The sequence below is a fragment of the Rhinatrema bivittatum genome, chromosome 9 (genome assembly GCF_901001135.1).
Source record: "Rhinatrema bivittatum chromosome 9, aRhiBiv1.1, whole genome shotgun sequence".
In the NCBI taxonomy this organism is placed as follows: Eukaryota; Metazoa; Chordata; class Amphibia; order Gymnophiona; family Rhinatrematidae; genus Rhinatrema; species Rhinatrema bivittatum.
In genome coordinates, this window is record NC_042623.1 from 178681597 (window position 1) to 178706249 (window position 24653).

Below are 24653 nucleotides of genomic sequence, written 5' to 3' on the forward strand. Positions count from 1 at the left end.
AGCTCGTAAATCCCTTCTGTCTCCCCTTTCTACACCTTCCCCTCACCTCTTTGCCTCATACCCTTAATTGTTTGCATGTTGTCTGATACCATGGAAGTGGAAGCCCTGAGTCTGTGGGTCTTGCATTGTCTCTTGAGGAGGTGAAGGGGCAGAAAACCCATGAGTCTGTGGATCTGATCTTATACCCTGGGACAGTTGAGGTACCGTGGAAGCCCTAGATGAATGAATCTTGTGTTGTGACTTGGGGAGTTTGGAGGCACCATGATAGTCCTGACCAGTGGGTGTTTTCTGTGTCCTAGGGAGTTTGATATGCTTTGGAAGCCCTGTATCATGTGTGTCTTGTATTATATCCTGCGGAGATGAAAGAGACATGGAAGCTCCAAGTCTTTGGGCCGTGTGCTGGTTGAGGCACCATGAAGGCCCTGAGTTGTACATCTTGTGTCCTGGAGAGCTTGACGTGCTATGGAAGCCCTGAATCATGTGTGTCTTGTATTATATCCTGCGGAGATGAAAGAGACATGGAAGCTCCAAGTCTTTGGGTTGTGTGGTGGTTGAGGCACCATGAAGGCCCTGAGTCTGTATATCTTGTGTCCTGGAGAGCTTGACCTGCTATGGAAGCCCTGTATCATGTGTGTCTTGTATTGTATCCCGCGGAGATGAAAGAGACATGGAAGCTCTTTGGACCGTGTGGTGGTTGAGGCACCATGGAGGCCCTGAGTCTGTATATCTTGTGTCCTGGAGAGCTTGACGTGCTATGGAAGCCCTGTATCTGTAGGCCTTGCTCTGTCTTGGGGAGGTAGAGGTGTCAAGGAAGCCCCAAGTCGGTGGGGTTTGTGCTCTATACTGGGGAAGTTGAAGCGCTGTGGAAGCCCAGAGTGTGTATGACCTGGTGTCCTAGGGAGGTTGAAGAGTTATGAAAGCCCTGAATCTGTGGGTCTTGTATTGTATTCAGAGGAGGTTATGGTGTTGTGGATAATCTGAGTCTGTGGGTCTTGTGTTTTATATCCTGGGGAGGTTGAAGGGCCAGAAAAGCTCTGATTCTCTGGGTCTTGCTGTGGGCTCATCTACTCCCACATCATGAGACTCTCTCTCTCTCTGACAATGAGTGCAGCTCAAAGAAGAACAAACAAGAACAAAAAAGAAGGAAGACCCATCTATAAATTATTCTCACATCCACAGCACCAACGCTTCGTGCAGCCTGTAGAAACAGCGAACAAAGACAGATACAAAAATAGAGAAAACATCTCTTGCGCACATAGAAGGTTCTGCTCAGCTGTCTGTACTTCTCCTCATGCTCCACCCGGAAACAGTCAAAGTGTGCAGCAAAGGGGAAAAGAGAAATTCAAAGGCAAGAAGAAAATAGTTGGGATGAGGGCGGAGAAAAACAGAAAGACAGAACGTAGGAGGGGGCAGGGAGAGAAAGGTCACCCCCTCTTATTATAAAAGAGAAATTTCCATCTCAGTTGATTTTCCATCTTCCTTCTTTGCTTCCTCCTCTGATTTCATTTTCTGCCTCCCCAGAATGAGGGTTCATTGCCATGAAAGTCACTACAAGTCGTAAGTAAAGAAGTCTGGAGAAGGTATAAGGTTCCTTTCGGGACATTCCAGCATTCACGGAGTCCAGGGCTTTTGTTATTAGAGTTAGGCTTGTTTCCATGATGGACATATAATTCTCAGCAAACACAGCACAAAACCACAAAGCCATGCCAATAGACAGCCACACCCTTCCCAGTCGGCCTGGGAAGCCACATACCAACTGGCCAATATGTGGTCTGCCATGCACCTTCTGGCCAATTTCTGGGCCTCCTAAAAAATGCCTGAGCAGCCATGCACCACTTGGCCAATGCCTGGACAGACGCATGCCTCCTGACCATCATCTGGGCAAGCAACACAACATCCAGCCCATGCCATCAACTTTCCTTTCCCAGAGGATGGTGCACAGAGCACGCACACATACCTAATTCTCTACCAGCCCAATTCATGGTCCACAGCCAGATGTGATCATGCAAAACAGAAAAAGAGAGAGAATAAAACAAAAGGAAGAGGCCGCGTGGGTGGGGCCATAGGAAGAAATGTCACAGTGGGGAACAGACCTACCAGATGAGGAAAAATCATAATGGGAATAGAACCATTAGAGGAAAAGCCACAGCGGGGCAGGACCCAGATAAGGAAAAGCCACTGAGGTGGTGCAGTCTCAGGGAATACACCTTAGTAGGGGTGAAAATTTGGGAGGAAATTCCAAAGTGAAACAAGCTCATCAGAAACATCACAGTGAGGGAAGGTCATCAGGTAGAAAATCTACAGTGAGGGTAACAATTTTGGCAGAACTATGCAGGAAAGGGAACCCCAACTAAAGAGCAATGACTGGGGGAGGGCCTCAGGACCTTGCGGGGGAGATCCTCAGATGAAGAGCAGTGACTGGGGCAGGACCTCAGGGCCTTGAAGGGGAGAGATCCTCAGATGAAGAGCAGTGACTGGGGCAGGACCTCAGGGCCTTGAAGGGGAGAGATCCTCAGATGAAGAGCAGTGACTAGGGCAGGGCCTCAGGGCCTTGAAGGGGAGAGATCCTCAGATGAAGAGCAGTGACTGGGGCAGGACCTCAGGGCCTTGAAGGGGAGAGATCCTCAGATGAAGAGCAGTGACTGGGGCAGGGCCTCAGGGCCTTGAAGGGGAGAGATCCTCAGATGAAGAGCAGTGACTGGGGCAGGGCCTCAGGGCCTTGAAGGGGAGAGATCCTCAGATTAAGAGCAGTGACTGGGGGAGGACCTCAGGAGCATGCAGGAGAGATCCTCAGATGAAGAGCAGTGAATGGGGCAGGACCTCAGGAGCATGCAGGAGAGATCCTCAGATGAAGAGCAGTGACTGGGGCAGGGCCTCAGGGTCTTGAAGGGGAGAGATCCTCAGATGAAGAGCAGTGACGGGGGCAGGACCTCAGGAGCATGCAGGAGAGATCCTCAGATGAAGAGCAGTGACTGGGGCAGGACCTCAGAAGCATGCAGGAGAGATCCTCACATGAACAATGACTGGGGCAGGATCTTTCGTGAATTGTACATATGAAAACTGGCAATTTAGCCTCAGATTGTGTGAGCATTCCAAGCCTGTTCTCGATGAAAAAAAAATATGTAAGGTGTAGGGACCTGGTTAATGAGAAGGGGGACAGGGAATCAGAGTGGGAGATGGCAAGTGAAAGCATGCCTCAAAGTCAGGAGGAATTCACTGTTCTTCAGCCTCCTCTTCCTCCTCGTCCAGCAGTGACACGACCCCTGAAGATGCCACGTCAGACACTCTACGCCTGACCTGGCAGCTGTCCTTGTGCAACGCACAAACTGTGTGATAGTCCTTGCAGGAAAGCAGCTCTTCCTCCGTGGGAGAAAGGCAGGACTCGGTGAAGGACATGGAGTATGTGGAGTCCTCACACTCCAGCTGGCCCAGGCTCCTGTAAGCTTCTTCGCCAGATGGTGGCAGCTTAGAAAGAGGAGCCTCTTGGTCCCCACTCATGGAGCCCAGGAGCTTGGCTGCCAGCTCGGCTGGGGAACTGAGTTCCTTGAGAAGAAGCTGGTCCTCAAGGCTGCACAGACTGGAGCAGAGCGTTGCTGGGGAGTCGCTCTCCGGCTCACAGGAGCTCTGCCCAGCGCTGAGCTGGCAAAGACGGCTGTGCAGGAAATCCTTCAGATAACTCCCGGGTTGCAGATGTGGAGTCGTATCTACAAAAGATCAAAAGAAAATTGAGAAGAAATTATTTCCCACCTATTATGCCCCCCAGTACCATTCCCCAGCCTGGCACTGGTACAGAAGCAATGACGCCAACAGTGCATTGTGGGATATGAGTCTTTTGGAAAGGGGAGAAATAAATTGTATTAAAAACTGTGTTCAAAGTTGATGCCCTAGAAAAACACCAGTAAATCCATGCAGTGGTCCTAGGCAACTGAATAAGCTCTTCCATTCTCTCCTGGGCCTCTATTTCCCTCCCCTCCAATTCTACATATCTGACAGAAACCAAAGCTGGGATGAGGCTGACTGTGCAGGGGAAAGCATTTCTGTCTTACAGTATTCAAATCTTCCCAGTTTAAGATGCAAAACTCTGGCACTGCAAGATTTATTTAGTGAATTTAGCTCAGGCCTTTTCATTGTAACTCAAGGTGAGATGTATTCAGGTACTGGAGGTGTTTCCTTGCACCTGAAGCAATACAGGATGAAGTGACTTGCCCAAGGTCACAAGCAGCAGCAGTGGGATTTAAACCCTGGGCTTTCCTGGCTCTCACCCCGCTGCTTTAACCACTTATCTGTAATCAAGTCTGAAAGTAGTGGCATTTAAAATGTGCTAATTCAGAACTATCCCAAATATGAGAAAAGAAAATATTGCACCTATGAGGACTCAGCACTCCACAAAACAAGTATGGAAAGAAAGAGCGTGAGGGTGCTCTCAAGGACCCAGCTGATCAGAATCTTCACCAGACCAGGAAAGGAAAGAGAAACCAGTTCAACAAAGCAAGACTGGAAAGTCATTAGAGTGCTCAGCCTTGTAGTATAGAATCATACAGCACTCAGCCCATGCACTGCACAATCATAACGTGATCAGCCATACAGCACTCAGCCCATGCACTGCACAATCATAACGTGATCAGCCATACAGCACTCAGCCCATGCACTGCACAATCATAACGTGATCAGCCATACAGCACTCAGCCCATCCACTGCACAATCATAACGTGATCAGCCATACAGCACTCAGCCCATCCACTGCACAATCATAACGTGATCAGCCATACAGCACTCAGCCCATCCACTGCACAATCATAACGTGATCAGCCATACAGCACTCAGCCCATCCACTGCACAATCATAACGTGATCAGCCATACAACACTCAGCCCATCCACTGCACAATCATAACGTGATCAGCCATACAGCACTCAGCCCATCCACTGCACAATCATAACGTGATCAGCCATACAGCACTCAGCCCATCCACTGCACAATCATAACGTGATCAGCCATACAGCACTCAGCCCATCCACTGCACAATCATAACGTGATCAGCCATACAGCACTCAGCCCATCCACTGCACAATCATAACGTGATCAGCCATACAGCACTCAGCCCATCCACTGCACAATCATAACGTGATCAGCCATACAGCACTCAGCCCATCCACTGCACAATCATAACGTGATCAGCCATACAGCACTCAGCCCATCCACTGCACAATCATACAGTACTCAGCCATGCAGTGCACAATCATAACGTGATCAGCCATACAGCACTCAGCCCATCCACAGCACAATCATAACGTGATCAGCCATACAGCACTCAGCCCATCCACTGCACAATCATAACGTGATCAGCCATACAGCACTCAGCCCATCCACTGCACAATCATAACGTGATCAGCCATACAGCACTCAGCCCATCCACTGCACAATCATAACGTGATCAGCCATACAGCACTCAGCCCATCCACTGCACAATCATAACGTGATCAGCCATACAGCACTCAGCCCATCCACTGCACAATCATACAGTACTCAGCCATGCAGTGCACAATCATAACGTGATCAGCCATACAGCACTCAGCCCATCCACTGCACAATTATTCGGCACTCAGCCCATCCACTGCACAATCATAACATGATCAGCCAAATAGCACTCAGCTGTGCAGTGCACAATCATACAGTACTTAGCCATGCAGTGCACAAATATACTGTATTCAGCCATACAGCACTCAGCCCATTCACTGCACAATCATAACGTGATCAGCCATACAGTGCACAATGATACAGCACTCAGCTATGCAGTCCACAATCATACAGTGCTCAGCCATTAGTGCACAATCATACCATGCTCAGCCCATCCACTGCACAATCATAACATGATCAGCCATACAGCACTCAGCTGTGCAGTGCACAATCATATAGTACTCAGCCATGCAATGCACAAATATACTGTACTCAACCATACAGCATTCAGCCCATTCACTGCACAATCATACAGCACTCAGCCCATCCACTACACAATCATAACATGATCAGCCATACAGTGCACAATGATACAGCACTCAGCTATGCAGAGCACATTTGTATAGTGCTCAACCATGCAGTGCACAATGATATAGCACTCAGCTATGTAGTGCACAATCATACGGTGCTCAGCCATTAGGGCACAATCATACCGTGCTCAGCCCATGCAGTGCACAATCATTCCATGCTCGGCCCATTCACTGCACAATCATAATGTGATCAGCCATACAGCACTCAGCTGTGCAGTGCACAATCATTCAGTGCTCAGCCATTAGTGCCCAATCATACCATGCTCAGCCCTTTTAGTGCACAATCATACAGTGATCAGCCAGGTAGTGCACAATCATAGCATGCTCAGCCCATGCAGTGCACAATCATACAGCACTCAGCCATGCAGTGCACAAATATACTGTACTCAGCCATACAGCATTCAGCCCATTCACTGCACAATCATACATAAGAACATAAGAAATTGCCATGTTGGGTCAGACCAAGGGTCCATCAAGCCCAGCATCCTGTTTCCAACAGAGGCCAAAACCAGGCCACAAGAACCTGGCAATTACCCAGGCACTCAGGCATGCAGTGCACCATCATACAGCACTCAGGCATGCAGTGCACCATTATTCAGTACTTAGCCATGCAGTGCACAATCATACAGCACTCCACCATGCAGTGCATAATCATTCAGTGCTCAGCCATGTAGTGCACATCATACTGTGTGCAGCCATGCAGTACACATCATACAGCACTCAGCCTACATTGCTTAGCCATGCGGTGCACAATCATACCGCATTCAGCCATGCAGTGCACAATCATACAGCGCTCAGCCCTTGCAGTGGACAATAACAGCACTCAGCCATGCACTATTCTGCCATAAGGGTGTGAGGAGCAAAACCTGGGATAATTACAGAGGATCCTTAGGTATAAGGGATAAAGCACAGGATAAACAGAGGATCTTTAGATGTGAGAGGTAAAATGCAAAACAGGCACAAATAATTTATAGATGAGAGGTAAAGTCTAGGATAAGCACAGAGGATCATTAGCTGTGAGGGAGTGAGGGGTAAATCCTGGGATAAGCACAGAGGATCCTTAGCTGTGGGGGAGTGAGAGGTAAAGCCTGGGATAAGCACAGAGGATCCTTAGCTGTGAGGGAGTGAGAGGTAAAGCCTGGGATAGGCACAGAGGATCCTTAGCTGTGAGGGAGTGAGGGGTAAAGCCTGGGTTAAGCAGAGAGGATCCTTAGCTGTGGGGGAGTGAGGGATAAAGCCTGGGATAGGCACAGAGGATCCTTAGCTGTGAGGGAGTGAGGGGTCAAGCCTGGGATAAGCACAGAGGATCCTTAGCTGTGGGGGAGTGAGGGGTAAAGCCTGGGATAAGTACAGAGGATCCTTAGCTGTGGGAGAGTGAGGGGTAAAGCCTGGGATAGGCACAGAGGATCCTTAGCTGTGAGGGAGTGAGGGGTAAAGCCTGGGTTAAGCACAGAGGATCCTTAAGCATGAGGGGTAAAGCCCAGGACTGTTACAAAGGATTCTAATATCGTTATTCTGCACCAGAGCGACGAACTTGCTACCCTACTGCTCTTCACTGCCCGCTTGCACCCGGCTCATTGCCTTCAGCATGGGAGACCCATCGGGGTCCGAGCCAGAGCCGAAGGCCAAGTCCTACCCAGCCACACAACGCCAGAGGACCGCACACATTGGGTACCTTACCTCCGGTGGAGCTGCCACATTAAACCTCTCACGCTGAAGGAGTAGTCGCTCCTCTGGTCTCCTTCCTCGGACTCCTCCCTTCCTTCTACTAGCAACTCCTCAGAAGCGTTACCCGTCCCTTTTCCCCCCTACATTTCCCCTCTTCCCCTACTACACCCTCCAGTGACGTACCCTTTCTCCTCGTAACCAACCCTCTTCATATACAGGTTTCTAATCTCATTATACTATGTTTTCCCACTCCATTCCCATCCTCAAGCACTTTACCACCACATACAGAGCCCCATGGCATCATCAATACCCCTTGCACCACAGGTCTCTAATTACCATCATGGCCTCCCCACTCACCCAACTAATTGGATTTACCACCTTCACTATCCTCCTCCTAAACGCGAAATCTATTGTAAAAAAAAAAAAAAAAAAGCCACTATACTCAACGACATCCTCACTGACGACATCCCCGACATCTGCACAATTACTGAGACATGGCTAAAGGACTCAGACGCAGTGTTATTAAACCAACTCCCAAACGACCTATACAACATTTACTCAATTCCAAGATGCAAAAGAAGAGGAGGAGGCATTCTGCTTGCTGCTAAAAAGAAATTCAGTCTCACTCTACAACCTATCACACACCCCCTCCAAACTGGAGATAGATCTTTTTAAATCACCCTCCCTCCAAATCTGTTTAATATACGCTCCCCTAGGGATCCTTGAAAATAACCCCTCCCTCCTGACTGAATACATCACCAAACATCTAGACATCACCTCCCCTGCTATCATCCTCAGGAATCTGAACCTCCACGTGGACCGCAGCCCCCCTTCCCCGTCATGCGATTCCATCCTGGCCTCCCTGAATGCTCTAGGCTTCAAGCAGATTATCACCAATCCCACACACAAGGCAGGGCACAAACTTGACCTCATCTTCACCAACTCCCTCATTCAACCTGAACCCCCTCGATGCATGCCCATCCCCTGGTCCTACCATTTCCGCATTGATACCAGCTGCACAATAAAAAATTCCCCCCACCCCACACTCATTAAGAAAACCATCAACTTCTGCAAACCATGTAAAACAGACAACCTCATTGAAGCCCTCTCAGATGAACTTCCTAAGCTTGACCTTACTGATGCCAACACCGCCTTTTCCTCTTGGCTTCAACTTACCAACAATGTGGCTGACAAACTTTGCCCCACACAATATAGAGAAATCAACCCTGCCAATAATAAAAAGAAACCATGGTACACTCCCGAACTCAGAACCATGAAAACTAACCTCAGAAATCTCGAAAAAAGATGGTGCAAAGAGCAAGCCCCTGCCCTACAATCTAAGTATCGATCCTATCTCCACTCCTATCGAGAAGCCACTGACAAAGCCAAAAAAAGACTTCTACTCCCAAAGAATTCACCAGTTCCAATTCAACCCCCGAGCCCTCTTTCAATATGTTTCCAATCTAATTACATCTCCTCTCAATCCCTCCCCCATCAATGACAACCAATCCAAATGCGAAAAATTGGCCTTATTTTTCCACAACAAAATTGAGACACTGATGTCACACTTCACCTCCCCACACACACACACCAACACCCTTTCAGCTAGCACAACGTCTACCATGCTCATGCTCAACACCACCCAAGCAGCGAATACCACTGCTACATTTACTTCCTTCGAGAATACCATCCCCTTAGAAATAGAATCCATTCTCAAGAAAATCAAACCAGCAGTGCATCCCTCAGATACCATCCCAGCAAGACCCTCCTCACCATTCCCAACATAATATCTAAACCCATAGCCAACATTATTAATAAATCCATATCACTTGGCTCGGTCCCAATGCAACTTAAACAGGCCATTATAAAACCTATTCTAAAAAAACCCACCCTTGATCCCTCTGAACCTGCCAATTATCGCCCTGTCTCCAACCTTCCTTTACTTTCTAAAATCCTAGAAAAAATCATTAACCGGCAGCTGACTGACTACCTTGATGATCATCCCATTCTCTTCCCTTCCCAATATGGGTTTCGCAGACACCATAGCACCGAAACCCTTCTCATCTCCCTCTCTGAATGCATACTGAAAGCTCTTGACAAAGGGCAATCCTACATTCTTGCTCTTAGACATTTCATCCGCCTTCGACACAGTCAATCACAATATCCTTTTAAAGCGCCTCAAAGAAATCGGCATCTCTGGTTCCCCTCTCCGCTGGTTCCAATCACATCTAAACGACAGTCAATACAGTGTAAAAATTGGACACTGTGAATCAAAACCTATTAACCTGTCGCAAGGGGTCCCACAAGGCTCGTCACTCTCCTCCACCCTCTTCAATATTTACCTCCTCCCACTCTGTCAACTCCTCTCCAAACTTGGTCTTCCGCACTTTATCTATGCCGATGATGTGCAGATCCTCACTCCCATAACTGACTCATTACCGAATGCCTTGAAAACTTGGGACTCAGCACTCACCGACATCAACACTCTACTCTCAGACAACTTCCTGGCTCTTAACACTGCTAAAACAGAGCTCCTTATTATTTCACCTCACGTCGTCTCCCTCCACCCCCCTTTAACCCACACACTATCTCTTCCCACTACCTCCTCTCAGCAGGAGATGAGATTAAGTACCTCCCTTAAATAAATAAATAAATAAATAAATAAATAAATCTGTAGGGCAAATTCTAGGATAGGAGCATTTTGGCTTTCTGCATCATAGGATGATGATTCAAGGATTGCAAAGCAGAGATGGGAGTCACTTATCAAAGAAGGGGTGCAGCATCTTCCAACATAGAATAGCAAACATACTGAGGGGGGCTTTAAACTAGCATCATCAGGAATGGGTGAACATAAGTGGGAAAAAGGGCAACATCTGGAAATCTATCTAAGCTAATGCTCACAGTATGGGAAATAAAGCCCCAGATCGAGAGGCGGTCATGGAAGAAACTGGTTTAGATGTAGTGGTTTGTGACAGAAAGCCATGACCTGGACATAGCTGTACCTGGCTGCGATCTATTCAGGAAGGACCAGGTAGGAAGGAAGGGAGTGTGGCATTATATATAAAGAACAGTATTAAAACAACAAAATTGCTAAGCTTACGAGGTAAGGAGGAGGCACTGTGGGTTAATCTGGCAGGAAGTAAATAAAGGGAAGAGGAAAAAGAGGCTGCTATGATTTCCTAAGGAAGCAGCTGAAATAGACCTTGTGTTGTAAGGTCTACTCTTGGGAGAATTAAGGATTGGCCAACTTGCTTTGAACTGTCTGCAATGAAAAAGGAACTGACTCATTTGAAAGTGGAATTGTCTTAAATTTCACAAACCCTGCCCGTCCTTGCAGTATTCAGCATCTCTTCCCCAATTTCCACAGAGGATTGAGAAACCCAGGAATAAATGGTTTCAGCAGGCTCTGACAGAAGACGACCTGTGACTTTGAGACCCCAGTTTCTCCCACTGTGCAGCGTCCTGCTAATCTGTCCCCACTCCCACAGAGACGTCAGACATCCAGGATTCAGAACCCAAGAATAATTGGATTAGAGTGGGCTCTGGCAGAATAAGGCTTATGATGAAGAGAGACACTCACTGTCCCCACTGTTACCCTTACATAACGCCTATGCTGCATTGAAAAATGAAGAAGCTCCAGCAATAGAACAAGAAGTGATGTCGTAAATGGAAGCAGTCACCCAATACACCCAGATACCCTTCAACATGATCAAATGTCATAAAAGAAAGCTGCTTCTGCTGGGAGACTCGTTCATCAGTGGAATCAGTCTGGGGACTCGTTTTGATGGGGACACAACAGTTAAATGCTTTCCAGGATCCTCAGCTAATAGAAATGCACACCAGATACTCAGTGCAATTACAGACGGAAGTAAGGGCTCTAATATGAATATTATCATCCATCTGGAGAACAATGATCTTGTTATAAATGATATGCATGCAGCCCAGAATGATCCCCTAAATCTAGGGAAGAAGATTAGACACATGGCAAAGACTATTGCCTTTTCAGAAGCATTACCTATTCATGGAAAGGATAAGGAAAGGTCATGCCATACAGATAATTTCAATTCCTGGCTTAAAACTTAGTATAAAGCAAGTGGCTTTGGTTACATTGGAGGCTGGGGCCATGTTTGGAGTAGCAAAAGGTTTATGCTATAAGGATGGTCTATATTTGTCCTTAGCAGGAAAGAGGATGCTAAGTGAGACATTCAGAGCATACGTTATTGGGCTTGTAAACCAGAAAGCAGGGCTGGCAGGAGGTTAGCCAAGGAAATTGGCAGGTTACCTCCAAGCAATACAGGAATTGGGAGAAGAGAATAAAATCAGAAAAAGTGACCAGGAAGAGCAGCAAAGCAAGGGAGAAAAGTTGGAAAGCTCTGACCACAAATGCTCGTAGTCTGGGCAATAAAATTCCAGACCTGCAGGCCTTTAATGGTGGAAGCAGACTTTGACATTGTTGCTGTTACAGAGACCTGGTTCACGGAGTCTCATGGTTGGGATACGGCAGGACAGAAAAGGGGGAGAAGTAGGTCTTTATGTCAAAAATAATATCCATCTTATTTATAAATAAACCACGTTTATTGAAGATGCCAATAAAATATATTTCTTGCAAAAACAACCCTCATACGGGAGCCCAATCTTAATGTATGTATGTATGGAGCAGGAGAGGGACCTTGGCATGACTGTGCCTGGCGATCTGAAGGTGGCAAAGTAATGTGACAAGGCAATAGCTAAAGCTGGGCCACACAGAGAGAGGAATAACCAGCAGGAAAAGGGAAGTGATGATGCCCTTGCACAGAACACCTTGGTGAGACCTTGGTGAGGCCTCACCCTGGAGTGTGTGTTTCGTTCTGGAGATTGTATCTCAAAAAGGATAGAGACAGGATGGAAACGGTCCGGAGGAATGTGACCAGAATGGTGGGGGCTCTGTTTCAGAAGAGCTACGAGAAGAGGCTGAAAGATCTAAATATGTATAACCCTAGAGGAGAGGACGTCTAGGGAGATAGGACACAGACCTTCAGATACCTGACAGGTATTATCGATACACAAACTTCAAACTCTTCAGTAGGAAAGTAAATAGTAGAACTAGGGGTCATGAAATAAAACTCCATGGGAGGCGACTCACAACCAATACCAAGAAGTATTTCTTCACAGAGAGGGTGTTGGATGCCTCTAATGTCCTACCAGAATTGGTGGCAAAGACGAGAACGGTTAATGACTTAAAAAGGGCACGGGAGAAACACTGCCCGTAACAGAACAAATGGGGGTAACCTGCGTGGAGTGGCAGTTACTACCATAAGGAAATTGCTGGGCAGACTGGATGGATCACTATGTATGTAAATGGATAAATGTTCATAAACTACAAGAGATTGCAGAAAGAGAAAGACGGGCAACAATATCTGGAAAAATTAAGAGAAGATGGGAAAGTAGTCAGGAAAGCAAAAATTCAAATGGAAGAAAAAAATAGCAAAAATATGGTAAGATGGAGGGGATAAGACTTGTTTTTTTTTTTAGATATGTTAGTGATGCAAGAAAGTGTGGAGTAGCCTCGTGGATAGAGCAGCAAACCAGGGAGACCAGGGTTCAAATCCCATTCCCACTCCTTGTGCCTTTAGGTAAGTGACTCAGGTACAAACTTAGATTATGAGCCCTCTGGGGTCAGGGAAATAACTATAGGACCTGAATGTCACCTGCTTTGAAGCACTGAAAACTGAAATATAAAAATCAGATAAATAAATAAATAAGTGCAAAAATGGCACTGGGAGACCCAAAGGTGGAGAGGAATACGGAGACGACGATGAGGAGGAAAAAGTGAAATTGCTTAACAAATATTTCTATTCAGTGTTCACTGTGGAAGGGGCTGGAGCAGGACCACATAAAACAAATAAGATTGGAAGTGAGGTAATCCTCAAGCAAATTTCAGAAAAGTGTGTTTGTAAGGAGTTGCTAAATTTCTTCAGTATACTGGGTAATGGATAAGTTATCCAGCTAAAGTTAGCATGCAGTGACGTATATAGTAGGGGATTCAGTCTTGTCCCCCACATGCAACCACATGTCATTATGCCTATTGTAATGGGGGGGTGCTTGGCCCTCAGAAAGCCATAAACAAGCAATTATAATATAGTAAACCTCCCATCCCACAAACTGCACTAACAACCTTACTTATGGAAAAGCATCACTGCCAATATTACACCAGGATCTAAAATACCAATACACCTCATATTTGGAAAACAGAACAAGCCGGGCTGTCTGAAATACTTGTAAAATTAAAAATGCATGTACCTAAAAATATTGTACAAAAGCTTTAAAAACTACATAGGTCCCTTCTTCATATGTCAGATCAGAGCCATTCTCATCTAAAGCGGGTCCCTTATTGTCTCAAGAGCTCACAGTCGGTATTTTTGGTTAATGCTTAAAAAGTCCAATAAAAACTATCACAGCCTTCCAAGAATACAATTCACCCCGAAGACACATCTGCCATATCAAAACAAAACAAACTCCCAAGCAACCCTCTCCAGGAAAGATCACTACTGCAGATATTACAGCGGACCCTAGAAGACTAATACAACTCCTAGTTATTTATTTGCTTTTATATACCGAAGTTCGAAGGAAACATCACATCGGTTTACAATGTAATAAAACAGCATTAAAAGGTATACAATAAGTTACACGGTTACTTAAGAAAAACGTTAAGCTAAAATGTACAAAAAATGTTTCTATTTTAAAAAATCTTTAGAAGGTAAGTACTAAAATCAATAAAAGAAAACTATAAAAGAAAGACATCAGATGTACCAGGTGCGCTCTAATTTCTGAGGATAGCATGAAATCAAGTGTAGCTGGGGTAGTGTTAACGTAGCCATCGTTGGATTAAGCATAGGCCTTTATTTTCTTCTTGAAGACTGCGGGGTTTGGCTTCTAGTGGTAGAGAATCCCATGAGTGAGGTCCTGCTAGGGATAAAGCTCGCTCTCAGGTGTGCTGGTACAGATAAAGTACCATTGCTGGCTGAGCGCATGACAACAGAACAAGATGGACTGCTATAGACCCCTAAGCAGACACTATACACTCTTAAATGGTTTGTATCATTTCTCACAAATAGATCCTTTCAAGTTAAATTTAATAATTCATTTTCTGAAAAAATTCCAATTATGACAGGTGTACCTCAAGGGTCCACCCTATCTGCGACCCTTTTTAATGTTTATATTTTGCCTATTTGTCATCTACTTGCGGGTCTGGGCTTACAATTTTATATATACGTGGATGACATACAGTCTTTAGCACCCATTGAAAAATCCGTTGAACACACTTATCAAGTTATTAATGTTTATATCTCAGAATTTGAAATTAACACTTAACATGAATAAAACTGAAGCAATTCTTTTAGAGAGAAAATGTAGTTATAATTGTCTTCCCGATCTGATTCTTGACAAAAATGTTATTTTGCTCGTGATCTTGAGATTGTCTTAGACACAGAACCGAACATGAGAAAGTATATTGCAATTAAATTAAAGGAAGGATACTTTAAATTATTCACATTGAGAAGACTTAAGCCATTCTTGCACCACTATGATTACAGGACAGTTCTCCCAGCACTTATTTTTGCAAATCTAGACTATTGCAATACGCTCTTCCTTGGATTGCCTGCCTCAACAATTAGACCATTACAGATCCTGCAGAATTCGGCAGCTGGAAAAAAGAAATTCGACCAGGTTACCCCTGTATTGATTTCTCTTCATTGGCTTCCAACAAATCAGCGAATCCATTACTAAACCGCATGTATAATTCATAACCTAATCTATAGAGACAGAAGAGAATGGCTGAACTTTTCATTAAAGCTACATGTACCCCAGAGGAATTTAAGATCTGCTAACAAGGCTTTCCTATCTATTCCAACCATAAGATCTGCAAGACTGAGACAAGTGCGAGAGCGTGCAATGTCTACAGCGGGATCCAAACTGTGGAATACCTTTTACCAACACATTTGAGACTACTGTCAGATAGAAAGAAATTTAAGGCCGAACTTAAAACCTGGCTTTTTAAGTGCACGTACACAGAAAATGAACGACAGGCAGTTGTCTAAAAAAAAGTTCTTTAAATGTTTGTTATTAGTTTTAGTAGAGTTTATTTTAGCACTATCTTATGAACAAATGTTATCCTGTTTTTATACTGCTTTTTATCTTTTTAACAGCTAAATTTTCTATTGATGTTCCTTTTTAATTTTTAGCTATTAGTATTTATTGAATATTTTATTGTATTTCCTAAATGTATTTAAACTGTAAACCGTTATGAAGGCCACAGCTAATGTGACGGTATATAAAGCAATAAAACCATAAACCATAAAACCATAGCAGAATCCCCCACCCAAGCAGTCACCCCCCACCTTGGCTACGCTTACAGAACACAGACAGACCCTTGCCAAAGACAGATTAAGAGACCAACAAACAAAATAAAGAAATATAAAACATCAGTCATAAAAGTAATACCTCTAACCCACCCACCCAGGCTCTCAAATACCCACCCAAGCAGTCACCCACCCACATAGGCAGTTACCTATCTAGGTTCTCACCCACCCACACACACACAGACTGTCACCCCACCCCACACATACAGGATCTCACCCAGCTACACCCCCCCCATACACACACACACAGGCTCTCTCCATACACACACACCCCTTTACCGGCTCTCACCCACATACTCAACCCAGGCAGTCACCCACCTACATAGGCAGTCACCCATCTAGGTTCTCACCCACACCCACACACAAAGGCTCTCACCCCCACACATATTCACCCACATGTTCTTACCTCACACACACACACACACACACACACACACACACATAGGATCTCAACCCTCCAGCCACATACACAGGCTCTCATTCATCCACCCAGTCACACACACAAACAGCCTCTGAGCCCCCCCCCCCCACACACACAGGTTTTCATCCACACAAACACAGATAGGGGTCTCACCCACCCCACCCTCAACATACAGTGTTCTTTCATCCATCCAGCCATATACACACAGCCTCTTACCCACACACACACACACGGCCTCTCACCTCTCCAACACACACCCAGGCTCTCACCCACCCACAAACACACACCCAGGAAGTCACCCACAAGGCTCTCACCCACACACAGATACAGGCAGTCACCCATAGACACACACATACATAGGCTCTCACCAACCCACACACACAAACATGCACAGAGCCTCTCACCCACTCACCCAGGCTATCACCTATACACACACACATATAAACTCTCCCCATCCATCCACCCAGCCAGGCACACACACATGCATACAGTGTCTCTCACCCAGAGTCTCTCACCCACACATATGCAGTCACCCACCCACACACTTGCACATATATAGGCTCTCACCCACCCACCTTGCCAGCCACACACACACAAACAGAGCATCTCAACCACCTACCTGCACACACAGGCTCTCACCCACCCACACGCACACATATAGACTCTCACCCAGCCACACCTACACACACAGAGCTTGGGCCTCTACTTCAGCCACCACTGGGATGGGTTATGCTTGTAGCTGCTGGGTCATCCTTCTTTCTTTGGTCATCAGTGGAATGACCACCACGCACTTCCTCTTTGGCGTTCATGATATGGGCTCTGCAGCGGCCTACCAGGCCACTCATATTCTTCAGCTGCCAGTGGGATGAGGCCCACTGGTGGTCACTAGGTCTTCCCTCTCTCTCTTTCGCCACCATAGATCCATGGTGGCCTGCCAGCTGAAGAGTTGGTGACAGCAGGAGTTGTATTTATCTGAATGTTATCTCCTGCTGCCACAGGGCCGGTCTCAAGGTAAGAGCTGCGAGACTGACCCAGGGTGGCAGGAGATGATATTCGGATAAATGCAACTTCTGCTGCTGGCTGAGGGAGGCTAGGGAGGTGTGTCACCACTGATTGGATCGGGCAGAGTTTGCTTTAGCCCTGCCTGATCCAATGTATAAAATTGGGATGGCACTTGCCACTGTGTAGTGTTGACTACCTACTGTATGATCTGGGGATTTACCGAATCCTTTGAAGAGGCCCTGACTGCACGCCACTGCTTGTCCTCTATATTCAGCGGGATAAACATCCCGCTGAATATACTCAACTAAAGTTATCCGACTGCATGTAACCAGAAAACTTTAACCCTAGCCAGCCACTGTTTGAATATGGTCGGTTATGCCTAAAGTTAACTGGCCTTGTGTGGCCGGATAATTAGCTACGTAACCAGATATCTTCAAAGATATCCAGCTAAGCAGCACTCCTTTATAAAATAAAACCATTCATGGGCCTCTTGGCTCGATTCCCACCCCCACCACAAACATTCAAACCAACCCACTGGCCAGGACTCCCTCTCCAACCCCTTGTACTGCCGCACTGCCATCCGGTACCTGAATCACAGCCCCCTTTTCTATCCCAGGATCCAGTGTGATGTGATCCCAGACGCTTCTAGCGTTACTTAGGTAATAACAGTGCAAATATACTCTATCGATGTATACGCACAGTTGGGCAAATTCAGTAAAGTCCACGGGAGAGCCCGCTATCCCAGTGCGCGCACAGGCCACTCGCCTGTGCGTGCGATACAGTATTTAAATGAGGCCCGGCGGTAGAAATGGGAAAAAAAGAGGCGCTAGGCACACTAGCGCCTCCTTTTTGACAGGAGCGGTGGCTGTCAGCGGGTTTGACAGCAGACGCTCAATTTTGCCGGCGTTGGTTCTCAAACCTGCTGACAGCCACGGGCTCGGAAACCGGACGCTGGCAAAATTGAGTGTCCGGTTTTCGGCCCGACAGCCGCAGGCCGACTTCAAATTTTTTTTACCCTTCGGGACCTCTGACTTAATATCGCCATGATATTATTTCAGAGGGTGCACAGAAAAGCAGTTTTTACTGCTTTTCTGTGCACTTTCCCGGTGCCCGAAGAAATTAGCGCCTACCTTTGGGTCGGCGCTAATTTCTGAAAGTAAAATGTGCGGCTTGGCTGCACATTTTAGTTACTGAATCGCGCGGGAATACCTAATAGGGCCATCAACATGCATTTGCATGTTACGGGCGCTATTAGGTTTGGCGGGTTCGACGCTCGTTTTCCGCCCCTTACTGAATAAGGGGTAAGGGAAAACGCGCGTCCAATCAAGGGTTAACAGTGCGCTCCATTGGAGCGCACTGTACTGTACCAGCCTGAAAGTGTGCTGATAAAGTATACTTCCACCGTTATTACCTGAGTAATGCTGGAAGTGCCTGGAATTAGATTGAACTATGATCCTGGGATCAAAAAGGAGGCGGTAATTGAGGTATTTGGTGGGTGGGAAGGCTTCAGGAGAAGGGTGCCAGCATGGAGGGTTTGTTTTGGAGGGCAAGAAGGCCTTATTTATGGAGTCTTTTGCAAAGGGGGGGGGTGTGGGGAAGGCACGAGGGCTGGGCTCTGGCTGGCAATGTGAACTAGTTTAGACAATTCACGGAGTTGGGGAGGGCCTGGCCGGTGAGTAGGTGGGAATCAGGCCTGTAACTGCTTAACCGAAGATCTTTGAAGATATCTGGCCATACAAGGCTGGTAACTTAGCTGATATATCTGAAATTCGGTTAATTAGCTGGATAACTAAAGCCCTCCCCGGAGTGCCCCAGAACGCCGCTTTTATTGGCTAATTATTGCTGGATAATTACTTATTCGACTATAATTTAGCCAGATAAGTGGCTGAATATTTATTTATTTATTTAAAATCTTTTCTATACCGTCGCTAAGTTATATACCATCGCAACGGTTTACATGTAGGCACATATTTAATGTAGGGTAAAAGTGTACTATAGTACATTCTAACAGGTGCCATCAAAGGTTCGGTTACAATATATCATTAGACAAAATAATTTTTAGAGAAGTGGGTCATGACCGAGTGTACTGAAAGTACTTTTATGGGTAAATGTATCATACATAGTGTTATTAATATGCTAGTTGTGATGTGGGGTTCATAGACTACTCTACTGTATCGTCCTAAGTACTGTGTGTCGGTGCTTATCTGCTTATTCCTGAATAATTTCTATTCTCCCGTCTCCTTGTAAAATGCCTGTTTAAAAAGCCATGTTTTTAAACTTTTCTTAAATGCCTTGAGATCACTTTGTAATCTGATCTCTGGAGGCATTGTGTTCCAAATTGTGGGTCCTGCTAATGATAAGGCCCTTTCCCTCACTTGGGTTAGTCTTGCTGTTTTAACTGAAGGGATGGTTAGGAGGGCTTTATTTGCTGATCGAAGATTTCTGTGTGGGACGTGTACCCGTAATGCTGTGTTTAGCCAGTCTGATTTCTCATCATGAATTAGTTTATGGATGGTACATAGGGCTTTGTATTTAATTCTGTGTTCAATCGGTAACCAATGTAGTTCTGCTAGGGTTTCGGTTATGTGGTCCCTTCTCCTTTTTCCGGTTAGTATTCTAGCTGCTGTGTTCTGAAGTATTTGAAGTGGTCTTAACGTAGTATTTGGTAGTCCTAGCAGCAGGAATATGGCAAAACTTGCCATTTAGATGGATAACTTGTGAATTAGCCATTTAATGGATGCCATTGGTGAGTCAGTCTCATCTCCTCACCTACTCAAGTTTTTACTCTGCCTCCTGTGCATGGAAACCTTTCAAATATTTGAATGTCTGGCATAGCTCCCCTCTCGCCTTTCCTCCAGGGTGGACTTGTTTAGGTCTTTAAGTCTATCCCCATGTGCTTTAGTACGAAGGCCACTGAGCATGTTAGTAGCTTCCCTCTGGAGCGACTCCATCCTGTTTATATCCTTTCATTCATTTATAGTCCACATTTCCTCTTTATCAATTCATATGAAAACAACAAACAATGGCACAAGAACAGCAAATAAGACAAACTAAACGCTTATAAAAACAAAAACATTTTCATCTTCTTTCTAAAACGGAAATACTCTAGATCACTCACACAGCAGAGCTCCAGGCCTAATCTAGAAAACGCTTTGGTTGTAGGTGTGGTCAAGTAAGCAGCAGACAATGCGGGAACAGTTAGAAGACACTGGGATGCTGAGTGGGATGAACGATTTTGGTGCCTAGCTTTTTACAGTGTTTTTGAAACAAAATGTATCAACATATTTAGACTGATGAATCAGTGTCAACAATCTGAACTTGATCCAACGTGGAACAGGCACCTAATGCAGATCTTTCAAATAGGGCGTGATACTAACACAAGCCTGTAAATAGACACCGTGTTTCCGAAGGGGCGCTCTCCAGAACTGTGCACAATTTTCCGAACGAGGTCTCACCAGGAGCTATGCAGTGCCAATATCACCTCCCTTTTTCTGCTGCCCATTCCTGCCCCTGTACAACTAAGCATCTTTCTGGCTTTTGCTGTTGCATTACCCACCTATTTAGCCACCTTAAGATCATCAGATATGATAATTCCCAGATCCCATTCTTCTTTCATGCTTAGAAGAATTTCACTCCCATTACTGTACCTCTCCCTTTGGCTTTTGCATCCTAAATGCACAACTCTGCATTTTTTGGCATTATATCTTAGCTGCCCGATCCCAGACCTTGAGCTTTGCTAGATCCCTTCTCATGTTTTCCTCACCTTCCTGGTTATCTGCCCTCTGGCAGATTTTGGTATCGTTAGCTACAGATGAACCTTTCCTGACAATCCATCTTCGATGTCACTCATAAAAATGTTGAAATGAACCAATCCAAGGACAGATCTCTGAGGTATACTGCTAGTGTAACACCCCTCTCCTCTTACCCCTTTGTCACTTCCTGCTTTGTAACCCAGTCACTCACTCTAGGGCCCATACCAAGGGCAATCTGTTTATGGCACCTATGCAGAACTGTGTCAAGGGACTTGATGAAATCCAAGTATGTAATGTCTAGCGCTCTCCCTGGATCCAACTCTCTAGTCAGCCAATCAAAGAAATTGATCAGATTCATCTGACAAGATCTACTTCTGGTATAACCATGCTGCCTCAAGCTTGCAGATTCCAGAAACTGTACCATCTTCTCTTTTATCAATGCTTCCATTAATTTGTTCATCACAGAGGTCAGACTAACTGGCCCGTAGTTTCCATCCTCCTTCTTACGTCCACTTTTATGAACAGGAATCACATCCTCCGGATGACAAGGAGAGGTATAGGGAGAGATAAGGAAGGAGAGGAATTGCAGAGGAATGGCTCTTGTAGGGGAGGAAGAGATCAGAGTGACTTGCCAGTGAAGGTGATGAGGAGGGGCGTAGGGAGAGATAAGTGAGGAGAGGCAGTCCGGGCTGCAGAGCAAAGGCTCTTTTAGGGGAGGAGAAGAGAGCCACAGATAAGCGCTTAGGTGCATGATGAACACGTGTGATGTTGCCACAGATAAGAGCTTAGGTGCATGATGAATACGTGCGATGTTGCCACAGATAAGAGCTTAGGTGCATGATGAACACATGTGATGTTGCCACAGATAGGAGCTTAGGTGCGTGATGAACACATGTGATGTTGCCACAGATAAGAGCTTAGGTGTGTGATGAACACGTGTGATGTTGCCACAGATAAGAGCTTAGGTGCATGATGAATATGTATGATGTTGCCACGGATAAGAGCTTAGGTGTGTGATGAACACGTGTGATGTTGCCACAGATAAGAGCTTAGGTGCATGATGAATATGTGCGATGTTGCCACAGATAAGCGTTTAGGTGCGCGATGAATACGTGTGATGTTGCCACAGATAAGCGCTTAGGTGCATGATGAACACGTGCGATGTTGCCATGGATAAGAGCTTAGGTGCATGATGAATACGTGTGATGTTGTCACGGATAAGCGTTTGTGTATGATGAATACGTGTGATGTTTACGAGTAACTAAGAGCACATCCTGCTTTGTCTGATTTATTTTCACTTTTGTGGAATCAACGTCTGGGGTTTAAACTCCCAGCCTGCAGTTCTCATCAAAGTAGTAGTCACTCAGCCGGTTCCTACTATAAAAATTACAATATTGAAAAACAATGAGAACTTTTGCGAAAGAGTGCCATGAAGTCACTGCTATGTGCCTTTGATAAGGAAATGAGCTGTTCAGTTGTCATTAGAGGATAATAAATATGCAGGGCAGTAGAGCAAGCGTTGGTTCCTTCCCTTCATTTCATTAGCCAGGCTGGGTGTGGCCTGCAGCCCTCATCATGAAAACACAACCTGCCAGGCCCATTTCAGCATGGGATCTCCATGCCCAAGAAAAAGGAGAACTGCAGCTTGAGAAAGACTAGGAAAGTGAGGTGAGATCATGGGAGGGAAGCTAGACGCACACATGTTTCCCCCGCCCTAGGCTCTCATTTACCAGTCGGTAGAACGTTGTCACTGGCAGAGGCAAAGTCCTCATCATACGACTCATCGTTGGAGTCTTCGCCATCGATGGAAGACCAGGCCCGCAGCTTGGCTTCAGCAATGGCAAACTGCTCAGCCACCCCTAAGAAGGAAGGAGAGAGAGAGAGAGAGAGAGAAAGAGAGGGTAAATGAGGCAGGGCCAGATCAACAGCCAGGCAACCAACTTAAAAGCAAGACCTTTATTCTAAGTCTTTGTACGGAAGCCATTGCAGGCCTACACTCCAGAGTCAACAGGACAGCCTGCTGCAAGCCACCATTGCTGTCTCCACTGCTCGCCAGCCAATGCCACAAACTAGAACTTCTCTTTATTGCCCCTGCTTTTTCCTCGTCTGCCTCAGTTTCTCTCTCCTTAGCAGCTACATGGCATTGGTTTCACCGCTTCTGCCTCCCACCACCCCTCCATGTCCCTAGCAGTGATACTGTAAGGGGACTTTCCCTTCCTGGCCCGTTGGATGATATTGGGAACCCATACGGTATGGGGGCGCTGGGGTTTGAGGCACTGCCACCTGACCGCTTTGGAGAAAACTGGGAGCATTAAAATGGAGTCCGTGCAGGAATGTATGCGCTTATCTCCCTAAATCAGAGGAAGAATCTCAGCTGGGCAGGAACTTTGTCTGCCATCATTTACTATTTTATTACGCAAAAAAATCATATCACCTTATAGCAACGCAATAAAGAATAGAGAGACATGTACAGGTAGAGGCAGGAGACTTATCCTACATCATTTTGATTTGGGGGGTAATAATCCACGCTGCCCGTGTTGGTGCAAACCCCATGGGCACTTTAAATCCACTGATTTTGCACCAAAAATCAAAGCTGAACTATGCAACTAGTTCTACTTTGATTATTGACCCCAAACATATTCCATGCAGACTGTGGTGCCTGGGGGTAATTTTCCATTGGAAATAATGTGCAGAGTTTTAATTATATAAAAAGCCATGCACTGTTGCGTAGCCTCTGAATAATGCAAACAGAATTACCTGCACTGAACACCAGGGGCAATTTTGCCCACATTGAGAGTGCACAATTTTCTCTGGCAAAAATGCTTTTTACTCTCAGAAGTGGATTTGAATATTGCCCTCCCCATCTATGACACACTGATGGTGACAGTGCTTTTTATTGTAATCATTACTATTAGTCCTCTGCTCAAGGAGGGAGGGAGATCAAGCAGTGCCTTTCCTCATAACCCCTTTATATGTTTGAAGGCTGCTGTGGTCCCCCTGCTAAGTAAATCCAGCTCCTTCCTCCTGTCCGCGTTGCTTGTACTATTGAGGCCTCTTCTTATTTTTGTTCCACAGCTTCTCCGGACCAGAAACCGGGCTTAGTGGACCAAAAATGGCCTGACCAATGTTGAGCACAGCATCTTACACGTAGCACTTCTGCTAATACGTAGCCATGTGTATGGCAGTCACTACACAAAACAGCAACCTGGTGCCTGCCGTCCCTGTTGGGCCCATGCACTCACAGACTGACCGAAAGGAGTGGCATGGCAGCTTGGTGCCCAGGTTGGGTTGCTGCTCTTGTCCATTCCTTGTAATGGCCCCGACTATACGGTGCTCCAGTGTTAGCATTCAACCACATCATCACGTTT

General features: G+C 45.9%; 1 protein-coding gene across 1 annotated transcript in view; it reads right to left on the bottom strand.

Moving 5' to 3' along the window:
* Nucleotides 1-1140: 1140 nt before the first annotated feature.
* The window catches only part of FAM131A (family with sequence similarity 131 member A), a 61034-nt gene continuing 37521 nt past the window's right edge, over nt 1141-24653 (bottom strand). Inside the window, exons 4-5 of the mRNA XM_029616325.1 lie at nt 23016-23144; nt 1141-3704 (exon numbers count right to left, since the gene is read on the bottom strand). Of these exons, the coding sequence (XP_029472185.1) occupies nt 3214-3704; nt 23016-23144 (620 nt within the window). The 3' untranslated portion in view covers nt 1141-3213. The remainder of the gene's footprint in view (nt 3705-23015; nt 23145-24653) is intronic.